The 27,674-nt window shown below is 35.1% G+C and overlaps 1 protein-coding gene across 3 annotated transcripts in view; it reads right to left on the reverse strand.

The window, feature by feature from the left end:
• The window catches only part of TBC1D12 (TBC1 domain family member 12), a 73,832-nt gene that overhangs the window by 17,668 nt on the left and 28,490 nt on the right, over positions 1-27,674 (reverse strand). For 2 of the 3 annotated variants that reach the window (XM_053922375.2, XM_053922374.2), the window contains exons 3-6: positions 11,341-11,456; positions 3,841-3,923; positions 1,516-1,633; positions 111-217 (exon numbers count right to left, since the gene is read on the reverse strand). In XM_053922375.2, the coding sequence (XP_053778350.1) occupies positions 111-217; positions 1,516-1,633; positions 3,841-3,923; positions 11,341-11,456 (424 nt within the window). Of the gene's footprint in view, positions 1-110; positions 218-1,515; positions 1,634-3,840; positions 3,924-11,340; positions 11,457-26,341; positions 26,362-27,674 lie in introns of those variants that run through there. The other variant, XM_053922376.2, reaches the window with a different exon arrangement.

Below are 27,674 nucleotides of genomic sequence, written 5' to 3' on the forward strand. Positions count from 1 at the left end.
TGACATTATACATGGTAATGCCCTTTTAAATGGCCAATCTACTAGTCTACTTTTTAACTCTGGAGATGGCTATTTGTACGTGTGGGAGTAACTGAATATAGAATACAAACCAGGAGTGATATTTAGTTCATTTCCTACAGCTAGACTCCAAACTTTCCCACGAACACTAGGGGGCAATCCCTGCCACCACAATTCTCGAACTCTTCTCGTACTACGCCTAGAATTAAAAGGGGAGAAAAAAGGAGAAAGTTACTTTTTATACCAAAAATACTAGTTGCATGATGGTTTACCTAGTCTATGGCCAAATGACTGAATGGTTTTTAAAAACACAGAAAGTTAAGTACGTGATGCATTCTTTCCATTGTGTTCATGCTTGTAGGCCAGGAGAAAAGAAAAAATGGCCCCAAAGTACACTGTACCCTAAAGAGAGACAATAGTAATTTCAAGGGAACTGCCTTCTATAATTGCCATTTATACTAATAGAATAAAAGACCAGAAATATACAGATAATTATGGAAAACAAAAAAAACAGGATAAAAGGAACACAAGTTTGTTGTGTATTCAGTACCCAAAAGAATATAACAAAGTATTCAACATGGGTTAAGCCCTAGTCTTCAAGAGGCAGTGTAGTCTGCTTAAAGAGTATGGGCTTTAGAGTCAGACAGATCTGAGTTCAAATCTGCCTTAATCACTCATTAATTGTATAACCTTGGGCAAATCACTTAACCTGTCTGACCTTGAGCTTCCCTATAAGATAAGTGGGAGTAAAGGCTGTAAGAATTAAATGTGATTACTTATGTAGAGCCTAATATAGTATCTGTCACACTGTCCAATATTCAAGAAATTCCAAATGCACATCCTGTACTGGGCACTGCAGAAGACAGCTCTTCCCCTCCAGACTAGAGGGAAGACAAGGCATGTACAAAAATATTATAAAAAATAAAAGACAAAAGAAGTATATTAGTCTCAAAGTGTAATGGAACATTACAGAAGGGAAACATCATATATTTTATTGTATATATACAATAAATATACAAATATACATATAATACCACATTATTTTGATTATGAGAGAAGCATATTAAAAATCACTTTCATTTTTAACATTTAATAAATGCATCTTATAATAAATGTACATACTTTAGTATTTCCTTTGCAAAAACCCACTATGACAGCAATAGTACATTTTGCAATAGATGGTATGTTAGAAGTAGGAAAATATGGTAACTAAGGAAAAAGTAAAGTTTCATGGATCAAATAGCATTTCAAATGGGACTCAAAGGATAGGTAAGATTCTGACAGTCATAGAGGACAGTCAGTAAGGAAAGCAGGTATTAGAAATTGAGGGATTTATAAAAGCAAAGGCACAGATATAAGCATGAAATTTTCAAACATTGGTTAACAGTATAATTTAGCCAAAGCATAAGATACATGGTGGAAGTAATAAAAATAGAGAATTGGAAACATGAGCTCTTTGGAAAAAGACTGGAATTCAGGAAAAGTCTGCTTACTTACATTACTTCCCAATTGGGCAGTATTTCATTGATCCAAATTACCATTGCATTTGCAATATTTTCTTCCTGTTTAAATCGTTCTTTCATTATTTTTTTCCTTTTGTGTGCTTCTTTAATTTCTGTTTTAAACAAGTAAGAGTTATTTCAATACAAAAGAGCTAGATCAAAATCCCCTTCTCCTTCTATCTAAGCCTACAAAAAAGAGGCTTTCTCAAAAAAAAATATTCTGATAACAGAAAGGAAAAAAGGGGGAGAGAAGAGAAAAGAAGGGGGGAAAGATGTAAAAAAAGAAAGGAAATGAACTTGATTAACATAATTTTATTTATTTAAAGATTTTATTTATTTATTTTTAGAGAGAGGGGAAGGGGACAGAGAGAAACATTGTTGTGTGAGAGAAACAGTTGCCTCTCACATGCCCCTAACTAGGGACCTGGCCTGCAACCCAGGCATGTGCCCTAACTGGGAATCGAACCAGCAACCTTTCAGTTTGCAGTCCAGTGCTCAATCAACTGAGCCACACCAGCCAGGGCTGATTAATATACTTTTAAAATACACCTCCTACAGTGCCAAATGGAATAAAGACCAGAAAAATCACTTAAGTAGATTACAGTATCATATATTCTACTTATACTTAATCAGTAAACTGAAATTTGTCATAAATTAACTATGTAAAAAATAAACAACTATGAGCAACTAACCAATACTCTTTTTTCATAGAAGGGGTCTATGAACTTCCTCACATAAAACCACATGACATTAAATCTGAGTGTATTTCACTTTACTAATTAAAATTTTAAAATCCTCCTAAACACTTCTAAAAATCAGAAGTCACAATTTCAGAAGAGATGCCTCAAAAATAGAGAAGTGAAATATATACACATTAACTATGCATATATAGTTTTATATACATAGTTATGTAACTATATATAATTTTAGAACCAGTAGGGACTTAAGAGATTAGGTAGCTAAAGTGTTTTCTAAATTGTTTCACATATGCCTCAGGAATTGTCTTAAGGGGCAAGCAGGAGGCCAAATAGGAAGTTCCGCTTTTTAAAATTTGTTTTATATATTCGGATTCGATGTGAGGTTTCTTTGGAGAGGGTTTCATGACTTTAAAGAAAGTGTTTACAGAGGGATTTGAAAGCCTGCATCTAGAGTGTCCCACACACTTGACAGATGAGGATACTAACATGAGGTCTATTTAGAGTGTCACATTCAGGTAGTGTCAAACAGGATTAAAGATGTGACCTTTTGATTTCCCAATTCAATGCTATTCCTTTCATATCATTTTCTCAGGACTACCTACCTACTTATCAGTAACTATCTTTTTTTAATCCTTACCCAAGATATGTTTATTGATTTGATAGAGACAGTAAGGGAAGGGGGGGAGAGAGACGGAAATATCGATGTGAGAAGAGAAACATTGACTGGTTGCTTCCTGTAGGCACCCTGACCAGGGATCAAACCTGCAACCTAGGTATGTGCCCTGACTGGGAATTGAACCCACAACCTTTTGGTGTACCAGACAATGCTTCAACCAACTGAGCCACCCTGCCAGGGCTCAATAATGATCTTAAATATTTATTAAATAGTAAAGTCAGTGTTGAGAGTCAATTAAAATGTGTTGGATATGTTAGAAACGTTTCAAAATCTGTATAGAAAAATAAACTCAACTAATGTTTAAATAATTAGGCCTTTTAGAAAAATATAATTGGCCTTATAGGTTCACTACAACATTAAATAATTCACTTTTCCAAAATAGTGCCACAAAATAGAACTGTATACCATTACAATATCCCATTCACTTAGGTCAAGGAAAAAATATCAGTTGTTTAAATAGCATATGCTGAAAAGCATACACACAAACAAACATACACACATGACAGTATACATTTATGTGACACTCTGGGACTCTCGGGATTTCATTAAGTCACAAAAGCATATTTTGATATCAAATCACATTCTCACAGCCATAGAGAAAGTTATCTTAAAGGGTTAAAATTATTAAATTATAATATATCAAAAATCATGAGAAATATCTTCATTTATAAGTTAATAGTAGTCCAAGTTTATGACTGTAATTACAAGACCTCTCATATAGTGTGCTGCCTTTCTCCTCCCTATTAGTTTTGTAAAAGTACTTGCAGAAAAACTATGTTCCTAGTATGACATTTTATTTCTCCTTAAGAACAAACATAGTTATAAAAATAAGAAATCACCATCATCATAAAGACAGACTTCATCAACTTCACCGTCCATCTTCCTGCTGAAATTAACCTGTTATAATCAGTAAATTAAATTTACCAACTGGAGTTAAATTTTATACCTCGTTTTTTAGCCTCAGCCACCATCTCATCATATTCTTGTCGGTGACGTAAAGCTTCTTCCACAGATTTGGCAGGAAGATTTCTGGGGGGAAAAAATTTTTAAGTCACTTTTTAAAAGACTAACATTTAAATGTATTAACGTCTTCCTTTGTATAGACAGATACACAGAATTTCTAATCTGACCTCGTTTCACACTTAAGAAAGTAAAAGGTTAAAAAGAACTCTACATTTTAGAAAAGAATCAGAATCCAGGTTGCTAACATTTGTTATGTATGTTTTACATATTTATATGTCATATGTATATGTGTATATATTATTTTTGCATGTCAAATCTCAGACAATATTTCTAGGTTATTTGTTAAAACCACTTACTGAAGTTTTTTAAGTCAACTTTTTGGAGGTATAATTCACATGTGATAAAATGAGCATATTGTAAGAGTACAGTTTGACAAGTTTTGACAGTTTTACATACCTTTGCAACTAACACACCAATCAAGATACAGAACATTCCCATTATTCCACAAAGTTTCCTTATGACCCTTTGCATACAATACTTACCCATCTTCTACCTTAGGCAATCACATCTATAATTTCTAACATTAGTTGGTTTCTTGTAAAGAGTTTCACATAGATTCTTTTTCATCTGACTTCTTTTGCTCAGCATATTTTAAAAATTCATCCATGCTGTTCTGTGTTATTACCAATGTATTCCTTTTAATTGGTGAGCAGTGTTCTATTTATCCATCTGAATGAACATTTAGATTGTTTCCAGTTTGGGGCCGCTATGAATAAAGCTACAATAAATATTCATTTCAACTCTCCTGTGGGCATCAGCCTTCATTTCTCTATGGGTAAATACCTAAGAGTAGAATTCTTGGGTCACATGGTAAGTACAAGTATACTTTTATAACAAACTTCTTTGTAGTTTTAGAGTTTCAAGATAATGTTAATCACTTATATATACTATATTTTGGTTTACAAAATTAATGGTTTCATAGAGCCAGTGATTTATATATATGACTATGCAAAAAGATTTACATTTAAGTATTATCACATATCCAAATGTATTGTAATAATGTCTGATTTTTGCAGTCAGTTTTAAAAATTATTTTCAATAGGCTAGGGCGAAGAAAGGTTTGTGACAAACTTTCAAATTTACAATGTACCTCTTCCTCTCTTCTTAAGTTATAAATTATAGTCAGATTCCTCAGGTATGTTGTAGTAGGGATGAATAATGGTTAATGGTTAAGACTTCTGCTTCAGACCATAATGGAGTAAAAGGGACCAGGTTTACCCTCTTACCTTAATTAATTAGAAAAACAAACAAAATATATTAAACGACAGTGTTTAGACACCAGACAACAGGCAGCACAAGACAACGATGTTATGAGAAAGGAAACAAAGTAATTCTCCAAGTGCCTAAGCTTATAGCCAGTAGTTTCCCTGTCTCAGTGCTAGAAGGGAGTACGAAAACAGAGTCCACCAGTTTTGCTAAGTTGAGGAAACAGAGTTTGGAGTTGGAGAGTCAAGATAGCCAGACATTGCAGATTAGACTACCAGAGAGAAGGAAAGTACAGATGATTCCCCTTATGTCTTTGGCAGAATACTGATCTATGCATGCGTGCGATTAAACCATGGTAGCCAGGGAAAGAAAGACCAGAAAGGAATAGGTAGAGCATTCTCAAAGGTCACACTGGACCAGCCAAAGTTGAAAGACCTTCTAATAGACTGGGTATCAGGTGGAATCCTTAGGGTACTGCTTCAGTAGTAAGGATAAATTAGCTCCTAGCCACAAGAAGCTACTGGGCACTTGACTTGACATGTGGCTAGTGTGCATAGGGACTGAATTTTTTATTTTATTTAGCTTCAATTAATTAAATTTAATTTTCAATAGCCATACATGGCTAGTTGCTACCATAATGGACAGTATAGGCCTAGACTCTAGAGAAATAGGAAGCAATAACTGCCATCCTGGTCATTTACATAAGGGAATGGAACCAAACTATGAATAAGCACAAAGATCACAGACTTTAAGCAAATAATAGAACTACATCTCAAAACCATGGTTATAAAGGCCTAGTTAATAAATTCTTTTATACACATGTGTTTCACTGACAATTCACACCTTCATATGTCCTGACAGTTCCCCAAACTGTGCTGACCTAGTCCTGAAAGATTTCAAAAAAAAAAAGAAAGAAAAAGAGGCTAGCATATACCTTTTATATCTTCTTAGCATTAAATGATTTGCACAAAGGAATTAAACACTGTTCAGGGTACAGAAATTTTCAGATCATCCTACATCAGGTTTGTTTGCAATTTCTTTTCTTTGAATATGAATACTTCTAAAACACATTCTAAAACAAAATAGTACATAAATAATAATTATACATTCTATGCCTTGGTATCCCCTTTTTTGAATCATCATAAATGCAAAAACCTTGGTAAATAGTAGGTATTCAATAATTGTGGTCCAAAGCTGAATGACCCATATGGTAAATATCCTACCAATCTTTGACAGTCTGAGGTAGAGCAGAGCTTCAACACCACAATTGCTAAGAAACTATAGGCTGTACAGAAACTAAAGCATAAAAACAATGTATACAGACTTGCTTTGTGGGGATCTTTTTAAATCACTGATTTTGCAGTCATCTGTCTGGAGAAGTAAATAAAAAAAATCAAATTCATCAGTCTTGAAAATCAAAGACTGAGTAAATATTATCAATCAAAAAATATTAAACACCTTAGCACTTAAATACTGTAAGGGAAAGATATGGCTTATTCCTATCTCTAATAAAAGTGTCAATTAGTTATGTGGTCAGGGCAAGAAACCATTAATGAATATCTAAGATAGTGTATCATGCTAAAAATCATGGTATGAACATTTGCTGCTACTCAAAGGCATTACATAAGAAACCTGTACTTCACTTTTTGTGTTTCTGCCATTTCATTTGATACTAGTGTGAATAGTAATTCATTGAGAAAGCTAAAAGAGAAAAAAGGTAGCTCTATACATTGGTGATTTAAAAAAAATAGTTCCTTAAGTGTAAGTGATTTTTAAAAAATGTATGAGGCTCACATCAATACAATCAGCTAGTAAGAATGTTCTTTTCTTCCCATCCAAGGCTGTCTTTATTGTGATGTGGACTGGTAAAATGGGAACAGGGAGAAAGGAAGTTAACAAAAGGATGAAATTATACAAATTCCTATATCTGAAGTCCTCTGAGACTTCAGATTAATCATCTGTCATACTGTAATTGCATCATATGTGAAAATGTTTTGACTATAAAAACCTATGTTGTCAATGATTTTGGATGCTACTGAAAATTAGAGGTTAGGAAAGGAAAAGTAACACCCATTCACAAACTCCTTTTGCAATGGGAAACTCCTTCTCTACTATCACTTTGACCTATGGAAAAGGACAGTTTTAACATCAATTCCAAGATGAGGAAAAACTTTTGCCTTTTTCTCTACCTCCTCACAGATGCCACCTCATAATTGAAGTTGTAGTGTTAACCGAACCAAGCTGCATCCACCAACAGAAGAAACAAAATGTACAAGTCTCTCCTCCAGCTTCTCAGCCTGTGAAAGGATGGATGTTAGCAGGTCCAAATCTGTTAGGAGAGTATTCTGGGGGAGATAAAAGGAAGTGCCACGTAACACTCAGGTTGCACCCATGTATTCTCAGCTGGTTTTATCCTCAATAAAACTGAAGTTTTCACTCTCATGTTTCAATTGTTGTAGTAGAGGAAGGATGAGTGATTAGATATTCCATATTCCAACATCATGGAAAGCCTTTGTTGGTTTGTTTTAAGTTACTTAAATGTAAGTCATATAAATCACTTCCCCCATAAATATCACTTCAAATGTAAAGAGGTGAACAAATTTTTCAATTCAATCCCAGCATCTCAGAGCTGAGTGGAACAGTAGCTACCAAGCTGAATCTCAATATTACATAAAAACAGCATAAAAGCTACAATATTTAAACTTAATATATTAATTTCAGATAGTCAATAGTACAGTGAAAAATGAACGTACTTTTTTCAGTTGCTTATTTGGTACACTGAGATCTTATAATGTTATTGTGTCTGATATATTTCTTTCAAGTTCCAATTCCATGCTGCTTGTATAAGTTAAAAGAAAAATTTAAGAAAAGCAGATATCACTGAAGGTTGAAGATGTCAACAAAGACCTGACTTGATAAAAAAAAAAAGATTAAGCTTAATCTGTATAGGATTAGGTATATGAGCAGTAAAAGTAAGATAACTGTATTCTGAAGGCAGGAACATGAACAAAGGCATGAAGGCAAGGAGACTTATATAGGTTTGACTGTAAAATAGAGGATGGTGACAAGAAAAATTTGTCCCAAAGACTATCTAGCACAGAACTTTTTGCACAGTATTTTTATAAACTCCTTTGGGGAAGAAATTAACATTTCTGCTAAAAAAACCTTAATCCATTTTGGATGAATTTTAAGATGTTTAAGAAAGCTCTTCTGGGAACTTAGTTATCTACTTACTCAGCCAACTGTCCATCAAGATTCAAAAGGTCTTCAGCTAGGTATTCTTTTCTTGCTTATCTAACCACTCTTTCAATTGGCCTGGTTCATTCTGCTCCTTGTCAACAAGACAAATAAAACTTTGACACTTTTCATAACTAAATTTCTAAATAGCTATTTATTTTCTTACCAATAGAAAAATATAATATTCACCAAATCCTTAAAAAAAGGAGCAATGTGATCACAATTCTTTACCATAAAAAAAATGAAACAAGAATTTGAAAATAAATGTACTTATGTCCAGACTTTCTTCTCTCACAAGGAAAAAATATTCAACCTGTCTGTTTGGTTCCAGGTCCTTTTATTATGCTCCTCAGGATAATGGGTGGAAAAAGCTGCAGACCAGGAAAATGACAAAAAAGGTTAGGAATTACTACACTGGAAGGACAGAGAAGTCTAGAAGAAGAAAAAAGAATAGATCCAGAGACCTAAGAAGGGTGTGCTTTGACAACAAATCAGAGACAATATTTTGAAGAACAGCAACGTTGTGAACCACTGAGATGGGAAGGTCAGGAACGGGAAGGGAAGAATTTAAGATATTACCATCTTAATATCTTAATAATGTATTCTTTTTAAAAAAATATATTTATTGATTATGCTATTACAGTTGTCCCATTTTCCCCCCCTCACTCCACTCCATCCTGCCCACCCCCTTCCCTCCCACATTCCCCCCCTATAGTTCATGTCCATGGGTCATACTTATAAGTTCTTTGGCTTCTACATTTCCTGTACTATTCTTACCCTGCCCCTGTCTATTTTCTACCTACCATTTATGCTACTTAGTCTCTGTACCTTTTCCCCCTCTCTCCCCCTCCCACTCCCCTGTTGATAACCCTCCATGTGATCTCCATTTCTGTGGTTCTGTTCCTGTTCTACTTGTTGGCTTAGTTTGCTTTTGTTTTTGTTTTAGGTGTGGTTGTTAATAACTGGGAGTTTGCTGACATTTTTACTGTTCATATTTTTTATCTTCCTTTTCTTAGATAAATCCCTTTGACATTTCATAGAATAAGGGCTTGGTGATGATGAACTCCTTGAACTTCACCTTATCTAAGAAGCACTTTATCTGCCCTTCCATTCTGAATGGTAGCTTTGCTGGACACAGTAACCTTGGATGTAGGTCCTTGCCTTTCATGACTTGGAATAGTTCTTTCCAGCCCCTACTTGCCTGTAAGGTCTCTTTTGAGAAATCAGCTGACAGTCTCATGGGAACTCTTTTGTAGGTAACTGCGTCCTTTTCTCTTGCAGCTTCTAAGATTCTCTCCTTATCTTTAATCTTGGGGAATGTAATTACGATGTGCCTTGGTGTGTTCCTCCTTGGGTCCAGCTTCTTTGGGACTCTCTGAGCTTCCTGGACTTCCTGGAAGTCTATTTCCTTTGCCAGGTTAGGGAAGTTCTCGTTCATTATTTGTTCAAGCAAGTTTTCAATTTTTTGTTCTTCCTCTTCTCCTCTGGCACCCCTATAATGCAGATGTTGGAATGTTTCAAGATGTCCTGGAGGTTCCTAAGCCTCTCCTCATTTTTCTGAATTCTTGTTTCTTCGTTCTTTTCTGGTTGGATGTTTCTTTCTTCCTTCTGGTCCACACTGTTGATTTGAGTCCCACTTTCCTTCCCATCATTATTGGTTCCCTGTATATTTTCCTTTGTTTCTCTTAGCATAGCCTTCATTTTTTCATCTAATTTGCGACCAAATTCAAGCAATTCTGTGAGCATCCTGATTACCAGTGTTTTGAACTGTGCATCTGATAGGTCGGCTGTCTCTTCATTGCTTAGTTGTATTATTTCTGGAGCTTTGATCTGTTCTTTCATTTGGGCCATTTTTTTTGTCTTGGTGCACCTGTTTTGTAAAGGGGTGGAGCCTTAGGTGTTCCCTGGAGCGGGGTAACGTGGGTTGCTGCCCTGTGACGCTGCACGTGGGGGAGGGGCCGAGAGGGAACAATGGTGCTTGCTCCACTCTCTGCCGGTTTCAGTCACTCCCTCTGCCACCCACAATCAAACTGGGCCCCTCTAGTGCCAATTCCCGAGTGGGTGGGCCGGCGCATACTCCTGTCCCCCGTGGCTCTCCCCAGTGAACTCTCCTGTGAGGCTGGGAGTTTCTCCCACTGCCACCTCAACCCCCACGGGTGTCCCCAATCAGAGGTTTGAGGCTTTATTTCCCTGCACTGGAAACCTGGGTTGTGTGGTCTGCTTCACTCCCCCGCCATTCCTCCTGGTTTATCTATGTGTCAATGTGGGACCACGGGGTCTTCTAGCTGTCGCACTGCCTGCCCAGTTCCACAATCCGCCACCTCGCTAGCTTTGCCAGCCGCCGCCTTGCCGTGAGTGCTGTCTGCCCCTCTGCCCATCTCCGCCCCTCCTACCGGTCTAGATAAATGTTTCTTCTTTATCTCCTTGGTTGTCAGATTTCCAAGCAGTTCGATTTTCTGGCAGTTCTGGTTGTTTTTTGTTTTTAAATTGTTGTTGTCTTTCTTTTGGTTGTGCGAGGAGGTGCTATGTGTCTACCTACGCCTCCATCTTGGCTTGAACTCCTAATGATGTATTCTTAGTAACAGTAAACCAACAGATGGACATTCATTTCAACTGTCCAACAGGCAAGGACAAATACCCTTAAGTACATGTTAAATGTCAAGAAAGAAAAAATAATTGTTTTATCATGTTACGGTAAGGCAGAGGAAGGCTGAAATAGAAACAAATATAGAAAGCCGAAATGTTATGTGCCATACATTGGCTCTTAGAAACTTCTAAAAAATATACCTAAGGCTTGAACATCAACAATATATTCCTCCCCATTAGTTTTAGGATACATAACTAGGATTTAAATTAAAAAAATAAAATAAAGCTATTTTTATATCTAATTTCTTGGTGTCTTTTGTGTGAAATGGTAAGCAAAATTATACTTAAGTTTAAAATTATAAACAGCGAGCCAGATGAGCACTGGAGTACTTACGATGGTCGGTCCTCAAGAATCAGGGCAGTGGTAGAAAGTGGCTCAAATTCAAAATTCTTACGTCTTGAAGACTGAGGTGGTGGCTTACAGGTCCTCCCTGTTCGTGCTTCATATTCCTAGAGTAGATAAAAATATACTTTATGTAGAGACTTTCCCAATTTTTCATCATATCCTAAATCTGTTTCCCAATTTTTCATCATATCCTAAATCTGTATCATTAAGGATATTATGCTATAAAAGGGATACATACAATTCACACATTAATCTGGGAAAATATCAGGCAGACAAAAAAAGTCACTTTTTTTCCCTGAGGCAAACTAACTTAGGAATTAATATTGCATATAAAATATCAACGTGTGGTTAGGAGAGAGGAAAACTGAACTAGATTAATGAGGTAAGGTTTTTAGGGAGATGTTCCTGATTGCTGTCTAAGGTACCAGCTATCCAAGCTTTGAACCTACTTTCTAAACCTTCAACCAAATCAATGATGGAAATGTTGGCACAAAATAATCCTGCTGAAATGCTCTGAAGATCTTTTTCTAGGGTGACCCTGAACCTCTAATCAAATGTTGGTTTTGAATTCCAACCTACTTTGAATCTAACTACTATAAATCTACCTACTTACTTTAAATTTAAACAATTCACCAATATATCTTATCCAATAATATGTCCAAAGACTTAAATACTTAACTAAAATTAATAAACTGCTACTACAGTAGTCCTCCCTTATCTGCTGTTTTACTTTCAGTGGTTGCATTTACCCACTGCCAACCACAGACCAAAAATATTAAATGGAAAATTCCAGAAATAAACAATTTACAAGTTTTAAACTGCATGAATCGTGAGTAGTCTGATGAAATCTCAAGCCATCCCAGTGGGACATGAATCATCCCCTTTAGTCTCTCAGTAGCCCTTAAGCTATCAAATTACAGTCCCTTAGTAGTCTTCTAGGTTATCAAGCAGCAATGCTTGTGTTCACATAACCTGTCAGAAAGATCAATAACAAGCTTAATTGTTTGTTATTTCTAGAACCCACATTTTCCCTTTCTAAAAAAGATTACAATTAAGCTAGTGCTTGTTCATCACTGGGTAACACATACAGTGTGGAGCAAGAGTAGGTTTGCAGTTGTTCCTATGGAAAATACAAAAATTAATAAATAATAAAAGAATAAACTCTGTGTTTTGCATACTCACAACAATAAACCTACTTTTGCCCTACCCTGCATATTTTTCATGAAATTCTCAAAGATTATTCAATGATTCCATGAGTCGATTTGCAAGCCCACTGGCAGCTAGAGAAGACATTAATTTAAATGAAGAAAATTCAGTGCACTTAGAGCAGTCAATTGTTTCACTTATGACTGCTTTCCTACCATGGCCTATTTCTCTTTACGTTATCATTTGCTTTTCCAACTCACACACTGCTTCTCCCTACTAAATCAGACATTTGTAAAATATGAACGATGGTTCCATCCCTCTTAAAAAATTGATCTTGTTGAACCTTAATCTTATTTATTACCTTAAAAAATAATTTATGTTGTCTTAAACATTTTCTGTAAACTTCAGCTTACTTTATGATTTCTGCTGCTGTTTATAAAGGTCTGTAAAATTATAATTATCTTTAGTTCTGCATCTCCCCTTCCGCCAACATCTCTGTTGACCTGAAAGTTCCTTTGTTTGCATAACTGCATTAGATTTTTAAAAACTTCTTTCTCAAATTAAATAGTACTGTGTATGCTCATTTTTAACTCCCATCCCAAGAAACTAAACAGCCTTTCAGTGTCAACTAATTGAAGGGGTCACTCATTTATTTTCTTTTGCAATTTTCTTTCCTAATAACTATATGTATTATATATAATAATAATATATAGTAATATATACTTTTATACATAATATATAGTAACAATGTATGGTATTATATATAGCATATAATATTTATAAACATATTATAGTTGTGTATATATATGAGGTTTGTTATCATTTAAATGGCACTGTTTTCCTAAAATGTGACCTTGACTCACTGCCAGACAGAATACAATGAGTTTTATCCAATAAAGCATTTTCCATTCAAATAAATATCAGTGCAGAAACAGCAAAATAAAATTTCTAAATCAATATATTAGTAACTAGTATTTATTGACATTTACAATGTACCATGTGCACTGTTTAGACACTTCAAACATTTAATCGTTGAAACCATGAGAGACACCTAATTCACAGTGGGAAAAACAGGCATAAAGTTCACTTGTCAAAGGTCATAAATGACAGGCAGTATAGCTCTAGAGCCTGACCTTTTACCATCTACATGTTATCTTACTAACAGTCAAGTAGCTATCTGTGACAATTTAAAAGAATGGTACAGATAAAATCACTCATTGAGAGGCTGATGGGTCGATCAGACTGACAATACCTCAATCACTGATCCAGCTAAACACCACACAGACCACCAGATAGTATGTTTCCTGTTATGTTGCAATATGGAGCATATATACCAGTCCTGAAATATTTTTGCCAAAAGAAAAATCAACCTTAAATAAGATTAAACCTCTAGAATTGTGCTCTCCAATATGGTAGTGAAAAGAAGTGATAACCAAGTAAGTCATATGTTTAAATATATATAAAAAAGTATCAAGAATCAGTACTATTAAGAGGTTCTCTTCTGGAGGGCTGGATTAAGAATGAAAGGCATTTGTTTTACTTTAAATTATTCAGTATTGCTGACTTTTCTTAAATGAAATAATGTAGTTTTTGAGGTAATTTACAGTCATGATGGATAACTGACAAAGATTTTAGTAAAGAGGTTGAATCAGAACTGGGACAAGAAAGATAGGTATTAATTATATAGGCAGAAAGGATTGAAAAGGAACAAGCCATGGGGAGGAAGCAAAGACATGGGAAACATTCATCTCACTGAATATGAAAAAGGATGGGAAATAAGGTTTGAAAGGTGTAGGCTAAATTATGGGGCCTTTCATTGGCAAAAACAGTATTTGGAATTCACAATGAACAAAACGGAGAGCCAATAAAGCGAAGTCTAGCTTTGATGAAAGTAGTCTTTCATTAAAATTAACTGAAAAAGTATACATTCAATATAAAAAGCAATACAAAATGAGATATCTATATATCACTTATCTACCTTACAAATAAGCTTTATACAGAATTGGCACTCAAATATTTATTTTTCACATGACAAAAAAGTTGTATTCTAGCATTTCCTATCACAGACTCTTAGCATGAAAATGCTTTTAAGTTTCTACAGGTTAGTATTTTAAAAAGCTTAAAAACATAGTATCAATCTATTGTTATCTGTAATTACTATAAACTTATATATCCTGAATGACTCAAATACTTGCTGAATAAATTAAAGATGCTATTCTAATGTGATTAAAATTGCAAACATTATTAAAAATAGTAAAATAACAAATATCAGTACTTTCAAAATTGATCACAAGTTGATATCCTAATTATTAGTTAGGGTGTTTATTATATACAAAAAAATAACCTCACAAGGATTAGGCACATTTATCAGACCACCAAACTGACTATTCCATGCACATAGCTATGGAATAGCTATGACCAAGAGACTCAAACATTAGTCAGAGACTCCACCTCTCTATCATTCTCTCAGCCATGCCTTTCTCCATGTGTGGGCTTCACCTGGAGGCTAGCTTGCTTCTCAGAGAAATGACTGCAGCAATGCCAGTTGTCACATCTTGGTAACATAATTTTCAAAGATCCTCCCGCAGCTTTTCAAGTAACTCCCACAAAAAAGAAAGCATTCTTCCAGGAAGTTCCCAGTAAATATCCATTCTACAAGCAATCATGATGACCATAGATGAGTGTAAGTCAATGAGGGCCTATTTCTGCTGCTGAGGCAAATCACATGAACCTTAACTTTTGAGTTGAGAGAAGCAGAAAGAGAGAGCAGTGCTTAAGTTATTGCGAAGTACTTGAAATGCATAAGACTTCACTTTAAAATATAACCAAACAATATCTCTTGGGTGGAATGCCTAAAGTCAATTTCATTTTAAATCTATATGTATCATGTCACAAAAAAAACCTCCAATATGTTTCTTCTATAGGGTTTAATAATGAACTAAATATTGATAATTTCATAGGTCATAAAAAAACTACAATATGCATAACTACAATGTATGTAAACAGTACTGAAAAATCATAGTCCAAGGAAATCAGTAAATAACACTAACTACAGTGCATTCACTGTTCGAAAATACCATATCAATATGCCTTATTTTCTGCCAACAAAGCAATTTTAACTGACCTATTTTATGAGTAGTTGGAAGCTAACTACCTCCCAACTGTAAGAAGCATTTAGCTTCTCTTTTAACATACATAACAAAGGATTCCATTTCTATGGGATGTTGTAATAAGGCCTATTTATTTTTTTAAATTTAATTTATTCTTCATTTCCCACTTGAAATATTCTATCCTATGAAATATATTTACTTTAATTGGGGTAACTAGAATAGTAGATGAAACCAATGCTAGGAGATGAAACCAATGCAGGCTGGCAATTATCTGTAGGATAATTTATCCCAGCTACTATAAGAAAATTAGAATCAGTAGGTAATTAATTGTAACACTTATCAAAAGATGGTAGGCAACTGTTGTCATCTTCATGAGCATAAAGTAAAAAAAGCACTTACAATTCCAAGGCAAAAAAACATTGTATACTTATAGAGAGAAAAAATGTTTTCACTCAAAATAATCTGTCAGAAAAGAGGAAGGGCATTTGCTTAACATCTCTCATATTACAGGTGCTTTTACTCTATTAATTTTGAACAAGAAAGCACTATCTGGAGAATGCATCCTGAAATTATCTCAATCAGTGTTAGTTTGGAAGGTCACTTTTTGATCAGTGGCATTTTTGTTGTTGTTGTTGTTTGTTGTTTAACTGGAGTAGGAGAAGAAGAAACTGAACAAAAGTAAGGAAGGATTCCCAGAAGTATAACCATCCAATTGCAAACTATCATAGAAAAACTTTAAACATTTCCTTAAAAAGCAACATGGCACTGTAATATAGTCAACAATATAGCGATAAGTATGTATGGTGCCAGGTGGGCGGTGAAAACATCAGGGGAAACACTTCATAAAGTATATGACTGCCTAACCAATATGCTGTATACCTGAAACCAATACAAAGTAATATTGAGAGTAAACTGTAGTTGAGAAACTTAAAAAAAAAAACATAGTAAGAAACTGGGTTGTAGAGATTATAATTTTATACCTAAAGACAAATGAAAGAAAAAACTGTAATGCATTTGAAAATTTGTGGCTTGAGATTAAAATCTCTGGTAACAAGACAGTACATAGATTTAAAAAGCACTGTATCTCCTACAACTTGGACAAAAGTGAAAATAATGTGCTCTGGGGTTAAAGACTACAAAACTGGTCACAGTGATAATGACATATTGATGTCAAAAATGTTTGCACCCTGGCCGGTGTGGCTCAGTAGATTGAGCGCCAGCCTACAAGATGGAAGGTCGCAGGTTTGATTCCCAGTCAGGAGCACATGCCTGGGTTGAGGGCCAGGTCCCCAGTTCTGGATATGTAAGAGGCAACTGATCGATGTTTCTCTCGCTGTTTCTCTCCCTCTCTTTCTCTTTCCCTCTAAAATTAAATAAATAAAATCTTTTTTTAAATGTATGGAAACAGTACTGAATAAAAATGTACCATTTCTGAATATATTACTTTATAAAATATATTATTTGAATGTGATCATAAATTCAAATCTTCATCTATATTCCTAAAATTATATATACATGTTGGCGCAAAATTTTTTCAGAATGACTGAGGAGATTTGCACTTGGTGGACTGGGTAATTCATACAATTTTCTTCCTGAAAACAACCTCTGTGATCCCTAGCAAAAGGGAAACAAACAAGGTGAGCCTAATGATCACCCAGTGTTGTACGTGGAGGCAATTCTGGACATCAGTACGGGAAGCGGGAACTCAAAGAAAGTCTAGCTGTCAGTTTGGAAAGGCCAAGGAGGGCCAAAATTTGTGTGCCAGAGAGTAACAGAAAAGAAAGCACTTCTTTGAGAAAGAACTCCAAAATCTGCATAGGAGTCCTCTTGAGTCTTTAGCTGAATACTAATCTGCACATGTGCAAGGCAAAACATTACAGAGCTGGGCAGAAAACAAATTCTGGGGAAAAAAACAAGTATTCACATTCCCACCAACCAGAATGGAAAGTCATCACTGAATACATGGGATGTTCAGAAGAGACCTGACTGTTTAGATTCATCTGAAACAGTGCGAGTCAGAAGACATTGGAAAAATCTTTTAATATGCTGAAAGAAAAAAATGGTGGAAAAAACCCTGTTGACTTAGAATCCTATATCAAGAGAAAATATCTTTCAAAAGTACAGGAAAAATTTTTTTCAGAAAAACAAAAGCTGAATCTATTGCCAGTAGACCTGCAGTATAAGCAAGCTATTTTTTAAAAATTTTTCAGGCAGAAAGAATCTAACATATGAAAGCATGAATATACAGGGTGGGGCAAAAGTAGGTTTGCAGTTGTGAGTACACAAAACAATTTATTCATGCATTATTTATTGACTATTGTATTATTTTCATTTGAACAACTGTAAACCTACTTTGTTCCACCTTGTACACAAAGAAATGATAAGCACCCAAAACAGTAAATATGGGTAACTATAAAAAACCTAAATAAAAAACAAAAAGTAAATTGTGATAAATTAAAGGTAGTTATCGTAAGCCCTATCACAGCAGTTTTCAACAGTGCCCCAGAAATGCCTTCATAGGCTCTGCAAAGTCAAAACTACTTACATAACAACGCTAACAGTTTGCCTCTGTCAGCGTACTGACAACAGCACTAATGGTGCTACAGCAAGGGTGAGTAGACTGTTGGTACCCTGGCACAAATGAGAGTGATGACACCAAATTATGAAAAAGGTTCACTAAGAATGTCTATGATCAACCAGTAAAAATTACTAATTATATTAAATCCTGACCTATGGGTAAACATCTCTAATATTCTTTGTGACAAAAGGAAATATATACATAAGGAACTTCTGCTGCATGCCAAAGTACAATGGTTGTCTAGAGAAAAAGTATCTATGCAATTACTTGAGTGCCCTGGACAAACCTTTTTGATCATGAACACTATTTTTCCTTAAAAAGAAAAACTGACAGCAAGCCATAGTTATTCCGACATGGCTATCCAGCAGACATTTTCTCAAATTTAGACAAAGTGGACACTTCACCTCCACAATATTTCTCCCAAAAAATATTATCCCAGTCAATTCACAGGGAAGTCATCAGACAAACCCAAGTTGAAGATCTGACAAAATAAAAAATATGTATATATTTGGTCTCTGCCTTGAAATGTACCAAATGACAAGTGTCTTGACTGGTGGCACAGACTACCAGATATTCTCAGGATGGGAAGTGATTGCTAGGGGGACCAACCACGTGATTAAGCCCCTGACCTCTGGAGAGGTGAGATGTGCTAAAGATTGAGGTATTCACTAATAAATCAATCAGTTATGCCTACTTAGTGAAGCACTCTTGTGTTGGGGATCACATCAAGGTCCTGGGAGGGTGACAAACCCAGAGGGTCATAGAAGCTCCATGCCCCTTCCCATATACCTCACCCTAGGTATCTCTTCCATCTGGTTGCTCATAAATTTTATCTTTATTTTATAATAAACTGGTAATCTAGTAAGTAAAATGTTTTCCTGAGATCTGTGAGCCATTCTAGCAAATTATCAAACCCAAGGAAGGGGTGGTGGGAGTCCTCTGATTCAGCTGGTTGGGCATAAGTACTAAAAACCTAGACTTGTGATTGGCATCTGAAGTGGAGGTGGGGGGCGGGATGCAGTCTTATGGGACTGAACCCCCTTAATCTGTGGGATCCGATGCTAACTCTAGGTAAATAGTGTCAGAATTGAAGTGAATTGTAGGACACCCGGTTGGTGTCAAAGAATTGGTCAGTGTGGGTAAAAAAAAAAAAAAAACACAACCCAACACAGTTAACGTCAGATTGATTTACTTGATTTACTTTAGTTAGACAAGAAATAAAAGGCCCTGGCCAGGTGGCTGAGTTGGTTGAAGCATCGTCCCAATATGCCAAGGTTGCAGGTTCGATCCCCAGTCAGAGCACATATAAGAATCAACCAATGAATGCATATATAAGTGAAACAATAAATCCATGTCTCTCTCTCTCTCTCTCTCCCTCTTCCTCTCTCTAAAATCAATAAATAAATTTAAAATAATTTAAAAAGAAATCACAGCATTTTTCTTTCAAGCAACATTCTGGAAAATGCCTGAACAGTATTCCTCAAAAGTGTCAAGGTCATAAATCAAGAGAAACTGTAAAAGGCCATAGAGACAAAGAAACACAATAATGAAATACAATATGGTGTTGTGGATTGGATCCTGAAACCCAAAAAAGGACATTAGCATAAACTGGTAAAATCCAAATGAAGTTTGAAGTTTACTTAATAGTAATGTACCAATGTTGGTTTCTTAGTTTTGTTAACAGTCCAGAGTAATGCAAGATGTTAACATTAGGAAAAACTGAACGAGGAGCATACAGGAGTGCCCTATATTTTCTTTTCAACCTTTCTGTAAATTTAAAGTTATACCAACATAAAATGTTTATTAAAACAAAAGAGGAGTCAGTAACTTCAAATAAAGCAACTGAAAGCAATCATTGCCAATAATAAATGCCAACTTTTAAAGTGAAAAATAAATTATGTAAAACTTGTAAAAGGCACCATATGTTTGAGAGTGCCCAATACTATATTGCTATATTTTATTATTACTATAGCAGATATTACTATAATTTATTGTTATTGTATAATAAAATGTTATGACATTTGAATGATCTGTATAACATGGTGAACCAATATTTTCTAAATGATCAGTGTAAAACCATGTGCAGGTAAAAATCATCCAAAGTGCAAGAGAGATCAATGGATTTTAGTATTACAAAGTTATATGATTTCAGATTCCACACTATAACTTACCTTTACGAGTTTTGAATGATGTCAAAGAAGAATATCCATAATTATCTGAAAAGACTTAAAATGTCTTCCCTCTACTACCCACATATCTTAGTGAGGCCAGATTTTTTTTCACATACTTAAACTAACACAATATGATAAAGAAGTCAATTCATCAAGAAGATACAAAAACAAAGCTTCAAAACACATGGAACAAAAGGAGAAAAAGCCAAGTAGATTGAGGTGGGTAATTTATTACTCCTCTCTCAGCAATTAATAGAACAAGTAAACCAAAAATCAGCAAAATTACGCAAGACTTGAATAACACCATCATCTAACATATCTGAGATTTATAAAACATTCACCCAACATCTGCAGGATACACATTCTTTTCAAGAGTATATGATTCAAATAAGTTCAATGGCAAATTCTACTGAAGAAATGATACCAATTCTCTAAAATCTCGTCCATAAGACACAAGCAGAGCGAATACTTCCTAACTTAATCTATGAGGCTAGCATTACCCCAATGTCAAAACAGGCAAAGACATTACAAGAAAAGCAAGTCACAGAACAGCATTTCACATGAACATAGATGCAAATAACCTCAACAAAGTACTATTCTCAAATGGAATTGAACAATGTACAAAAAGGATTATACACCACGACCAAAGGGAATTTATCCCAGATATGCAAGGCTGGCTCAACATTTGAAAGTCAATTAATATTTTTTGATCCACTCATTTGCTGATGGGGACAGATAGCATATGATCTCACCTTTAACTGGAACATAATCAACAAAAGAAAAAAGCAAAGAAAATATAACCAGAGACATTGAAATTAAGAACAATGTAACAATAGCCAGAGGGGAGTGGGGAGGGGACAGTGAAGAGAGGGGATTACAGGAACTACTATAAAGGACACCTGGACAAAATCAAGGGGGAGGGTGGGGGAGGAGGGAGGGAGGTTCGGCTGGGGTGGGGTGGAGGGATGGGGAGAAAAGGCATACAACTGTAATTGAATAACAATAAAAATTTTTTAAAAAGTCAATTAATGTAATCCATCACATTAAGATGCTAAAGAAGAAAAAACACATTATCATATTAACAAACACAGAAAAAGCTTTTGACAAAATTTAACACCCATTCATGACAAAAATTCTAATTTTGCATAGAAGAGTACTTTCTGAACTTGACAAAGAACATCTACAAAAAAAATTAAAACCCACCTGTAGCTATATCTCACATTTAATAGTGAACAACTTAAATCTTTCTTGCTAAGCCAAGAATAAGGCAAGGATGGCTCCTGACACGACTGCTTGTCAACATTCTATAGGAAATCTTAACCAATACAGTAAGAAGAGAAAGAGAAATAAAAGGTATACTGATTGGGCAGGAAGAAATAAAACTGTCTTTGTTTGCAGATCCCATGATTGTCTATCTAGGAAATCCAAAAGTATAGACAAAAACAAAACAACTTCTGGAATGAATAAACAATTATAGCAAGATTGAAGATAAAAGGAAAGTCAATCATTTTCCTACATATCAGCAATGAGCAAGTGGATATTAAAACAAATCAGTATTTACATTAGCACTTAGGTATAAATTTAATAAAAGTATGCACAAGATCTACGTGAGAAAAACTACAAAACTCTAACAAAAGATATCAAAGAATGAAATAAATGGAGAAATAATCAATACTGGTATAGATTAAGTATTATCAAGATATCAGCTCTTCCCAATTTTATCTATAGATTCAACATAATGCCAATCAAATTCCCAGCAAGTTATTTTGTGGATATTGACAAAATGATTCTAAAATTTCTATGTAGAGGCAAAAGACCCAGAATAATAAACTCAGCATTGAAGGAGAATAAAGTTGGAAGATGAACACTACCTGATTTTAAGACTTACTAGATAAAGCTACAGTAATCAACACAGTATTTTATTTAAAAATAAATGTGTGAGATACAGAACAAACATTTCAGAAATTTATATGGAACCATAAACGACCCCAAATAGCTGCAGCAATTTTGAGAAAGAAGAACAAAGCAGGAGGGATCAAAATACCTGAGATCAAACTGTATTACAAGGCCAATGTAATCAAAACAGCCTGGTACTGGCATAAAAACAGGCACATAGACCAATGGAACACAACAGAGAGCCCAGAAATAAACCCAAGTCTTTACGGTCAATTAATATTTGACAAAGGAGGCAGGAGCATAAAATGGAGCAAAAATAGCCACTTCAACAAATGGTATTGGGAGAGCTGGACAGCTACGTGCAAAAAAATGGAACTCGATCACCAGCTTACACCATACACAAAAATAAATTCAAGGTGGGTAAAAGACTTAAATGTAAGTCGTAACACCATAAAAGTCCTAGAGGAAAACATTGGCAGGAAAATCTCAGACATTCCATGCAGCAACATCCTCACAGACACGTCCCCTAAAGCAAGGGGCATAAAGGAAAGAATAAACAAATGGGATCTCATCAAAATAAAAAGTTTCTGCATGGCTAAAGAAAACAGCACTAAAATACAAAGAGAACCAACAGTATGGGAAAACATATTTGCCAATGATACCTCAGACAAGGGCCTGATCTCCAAAATATATAAAGAACTCACACGACTCTATTCCAGGAAGACAAACAACCCAATCAAAAAATAGGCAAAGGACTTGAACAGACACTTCTCCAAGAAAGACATACAGAGGGCCCAGAGACATATGAAAAGATGCTCAGCATCACTAGCCATCAGAGAAATGCAAATTAGAACCACAATGAGGTACCATCTGATACCAGTCAGAGTAGCCAACATAAACAAATCCACAAACAAATGTTGGAGAGGAAGGGGAAAAAAAGGGAAACCCTAGTACATTGTTGGTGGGAATGCAGACTGGTGAGGCCACTGTGGAAAACAGTATGGAATTTCCTCAGAACACTAAAAATGGAACTGCCCTTTGACCCAGCAATTCCGCTGCTGGGATTATACCCTAAGAACCCTGAAACACCAATCCAAAAGAACCTATGCACCCCCATGTTCATAGCAGCACAATTTACAACAGCCGAGTACTAGAAGCAATCTAAGTGCCCATCAGTAAACGAATAGATCAAAAAACTATGGTACGTTTACACAATGGAATACTATGCAGTAGAGAGAAAGAAGGAGCTTATACCCTTTGCAACAGCATGGATGGAACTGGAGAGCATTATGCTATGTGAAATAAGCCAGGTGGTGAGGGACAAATACCATATGATCTCACCTTTAACTGGAACATAATCCACAACAAAAAAAGCAAAGAAAATATAACCAGAGACATTGAAATTAAGGACAATGTAACAATAGCCAGAGGGGAGTGGGGAGGGGATAGTGGGGAGAGGGTTTACAGGAGCTACTATAAAGAACACATGGACAAGATGAAGGGGGAGGGTAGAGGTGGGGGAGGGAGGTGGGTTTGGCTGGGGTGGGGTGGAGGGATGGGGAGAAAAGGCACACAACTGTAATTGAATAACAATAAATTTTTTAAAAAATAAATATTTTTGAATTAAAAAAAAAGAAATAAAATACAGGAGCTGGGGAGAATACGGAGCTTCTCTTTCTAAGACATTATGAAAACCAAAGTAGCCTGAGATATATACAGGACAGGGCAAAAGTAGGTTTACAGTTGTGAGTATATGAAACAAAGAGTTTATTCTGGTATTATTATTTGTTGTATTATTTTCCATACAAACAACTGTAAACCCACTTTTGCCCCACCACGTATGCTAACTCAACATTTAGGTTCAGTGGACATTGATAACACTCTCCTAAAGGGGCTAATGTTAAACTCTCAATTAGTAAGTAAACTCTCACATTTCTTTAGGCTGTGAACAGTTTATATATATAGAGAATCAGAACAACATTTCAGAACTGGAAGAAAATTCCCCATGTGGACATTTCTAGCCCATCAAGACCATGTCTGCTCACAATAAAGCAGTTCTCTTCCTCAGCTTGATCCAACAGCCAGGGAAACCATCATGTTTGCAGTAGAGGGGGTTAAGCCAATTATTATGTCTTTACTAATTCTAAATTTTCTTCCAGAATCTATTGATTAGTAGAGATAAAAACCCATCCCAGCCCTGGCTGGTGTGGCTCAGTGAATTGAGTGCGGGCCTGTGAACCAAAGGGTCGCTGGTTTGATTCCCAGTCAGGGCACATGCCTGGGTTGCTGGCTAGGTCCCCAGAGGGGCGCGTGCAAGCGGCAACCCCACACTGATGTTTCTCTCCCTCTCTTTCATTTTCCCTTCCCCTCTCTAAAAATAAATAATGTTTTTTGTTTTAAAAAAACCCATTCTATAATTCAAACTTCATAGAAACCTTGAGGCAAAGTATTTCATATCCCTCTGGCATATAGGAGTGCTTCAGCAAACTTTATTTTTGCAAAGTTATATGTACAATTTTGTTTAGTCTAATTTGAAGCCTAATATAATATATAAATCCAACATAAATATAGAATGAATACAACTTTTACCATAACTTTGATATTTAAACTGTATTTATGGAATCATACAACAGGTAGTCAAGAGTATTTTCAAACTGCAACCCCTTTTCCAAGTCTGTCTTTGATAACAGGAAAAAAATTTCCCCCAAATCCTACCCTACTGAATTTGAGAATCTGTTGTTCTTACTCTTTTAGTTTAACTAACTTAAGCTTCTCTCTTGTGGTTCATACTCTTCCCTATCCTGGTGGCTCAGATCCAGAGCTGTTATAAATTCCTCCCTTGATCTTCAGACCACATAAATTAACTTTTATAAAATCAATTTGTTCTCACATAGGAAAGACAATAATTTATCTTGAACTGTAAATAAAGCACACAAATGCAGCTGCAAAGGTAGTTATTCACTACCTTTTCAAGGTGACAATATATTAGGTAAATAAGGGTGAAAATAAACATGCAAGGATGTAACATTTTTAAGGACTTTTCAAAAATAGTGAACATAGTTCAGTCACTCCACAATTTAACAAAAATGGAAGAAGTAATTTCTGTGGTATTCGGTATTACATCAAAGATATCAATATTTAAGCATAATTAAAGCCAGTGAACTATTCTCAAATGTTCTAATGCTACAGAGACCAATAAAGACCAGAAAATCCAGCTCTAACACTTTAGAAATGGTTATATACTTAGCTACTGCTCACAAAGCACATGTACTCAAGTCCTTTCTATGTTACTGTTCCTACAGTAAAAAAATTCCAAAAGCAAAGGTTTAAATGATGACAGTGACCTATTCTACTTTTACACAATTTAAAGTGCTCAGATTAAATCCTGGTCAGAGTGGTTCAGTTGGTTGGGCGTTGTCCCACAAAGCCAAAGGTTGCCGGCTTGATTCCCAGTCAGGGCACGGGTGTGGGTTGTGGGCCTGGACCCTGGGTTGGAATGCATGGGAGAGGCAACCAATCACTGTTTCTCTCCCTTCTCTTTCCCCTTGCCTTCCCCCCCCTCTAAAATAAATAAATAAAACCTTTAAAAAATAAATTAATTAATAAAGTGCTCAGACTAAGAAATCAGTCTACTGTCTTGAAACTTTTTTCCTTGCCTATCAAGGTTACATGAAAGGTATTCATTCACTGAATTAAAACATCATTCAAAAAAAAAAAAACAAAACCATGAATGATGAAAAATCTTAACCATCACCTAAGTACTATAATCTCATTTTCTCATTAAAGGTGCCAATATAAAAACGGTGCTTCGCAAAAAAAGAAAAAATTACTTTCTACTGAAAGATTGTCAGTTTGACATCAAAAGGGTTATACATATTCAATTTAGTATGCGATCATGTTACAAGTACACATGATGTGGCTCGTTTGTAATCATTATCACTTGCAGTTTGGAGGTCATAAGATAAACTATGTAGCTGTATTCAAATTTCAGCCTATTAATTTAGAAAAAAACAACTTAGGTCAATTGAACTACAATATAACTGAAGTACTATTTATAATTAATAGATGCAATTTTTAACATGGCTCACCAACTGGTTCAAAAGGCCACAAGCAGGAATTTCACACCTGCAAGAGAACACACGTGATAATCCTCATAAAATAATATTATGAATATTCATGTGATTTGGGAAGTGACTAAGTTAAATACCAAACTTGAGTCAGTTTGACTTTGCTTTTATCCTAAAAAGATTTTTGTTCCTTTACTGTTAATTAACACGGAGAGCTAAAATTGATTAGCTCTTTAATATAATTTACTATAAGAATACAGTTTAAAAATATTTAACCTACAATTACCTTTCACTTATAGAGTTTATGCATCTCTGAAAAGCTATAGGTGCACAACGTGTAGAGTTAAATAGAGCAAAATAAAAAATATATACATAGACATTTTGTTTTGAAATGTTACAGAAAAATTTATGTAATACCATATATACACATGTGAAAAAACAATTATGTTTTCCACATGAAAAATAAATTTTAAAAAGCCTAAAAATGTGAAGGTAAAGTAAAATGAGACATATCTTCTATAATATTTTATATTTTATTGAGAGAATATAATCATGTGTTATTTGTGTAATCAGAGAAAAAGTTTATAAATCAAACCTTACTTTCCTATATAATTAGTTTATAATCATATATATATTTCCACTAAAGAAAAAAAGTCTGACCCAATAATATAACTATACTCATACTTTAAAATATGGCATATACGTCCCAAATATCTGCTTTAAAAAATTATCCTATGAAATAATACTAGTACTCTAAATCTCCAGTAAATTTTACTGTTTTGTCACTTAAATAGCAAGTAAGGCATCTTTAGAAAGCTCAAAGGAATTGATTATAGTAGTTTTAGCACTGCTCAATTTTTCAGGCAGATTTACACTTGAATTACTAGCTACATTCATATTCTACAGCTTTAATAACTTAATATCCTACCCTAAAACACAACAGATGTGTCCTAACATTCTTCATGGCTTTACTGGCAATATCTGCATTTTTTAGTTCTGATTCCAAACACGTAACATCCATTTGAAAGGGGTACATAGTAAAGGAGCTAAAATATAGTTTTATATTCATAATGTGTTAGAGTTTAAAAGTCAGGGCTGTTAAAAATGTTTCATAGATATGTGTGTCTCAGAGACACAAAGTTCTAAATTTATTATTACTAATAAAAGAAAATTATGTCCTCCTTGAGAATGGCAAGGAAGAGGACAGCACAGACACAAATGGGGGAGCAGAGGACACACAGAAGTAGAGAAAGAGAAAGGGAGAGGCAGAAACATGTCTCATTACATGGTGAAAGAGATACATATTTGAGGGTGGAAAAGGGTCAAAAGTACAATTTCACCGTCATCGTGCCTC

Source organism: Desmodus rotundus, chromosome 4, assembly GCF_022682495.2.
Source record: "Desmodus rotundus isolate HL8 chromosome 4, HLdesRot8A.1, whole genome shotgun sequence".
Classification (NCBI taxonomy): Eukaryota; Metazoa; Chordata; class Mammalia; order Chiroptera; family Phyllostomidae; genus Desmodus; species Desmodus rotundus.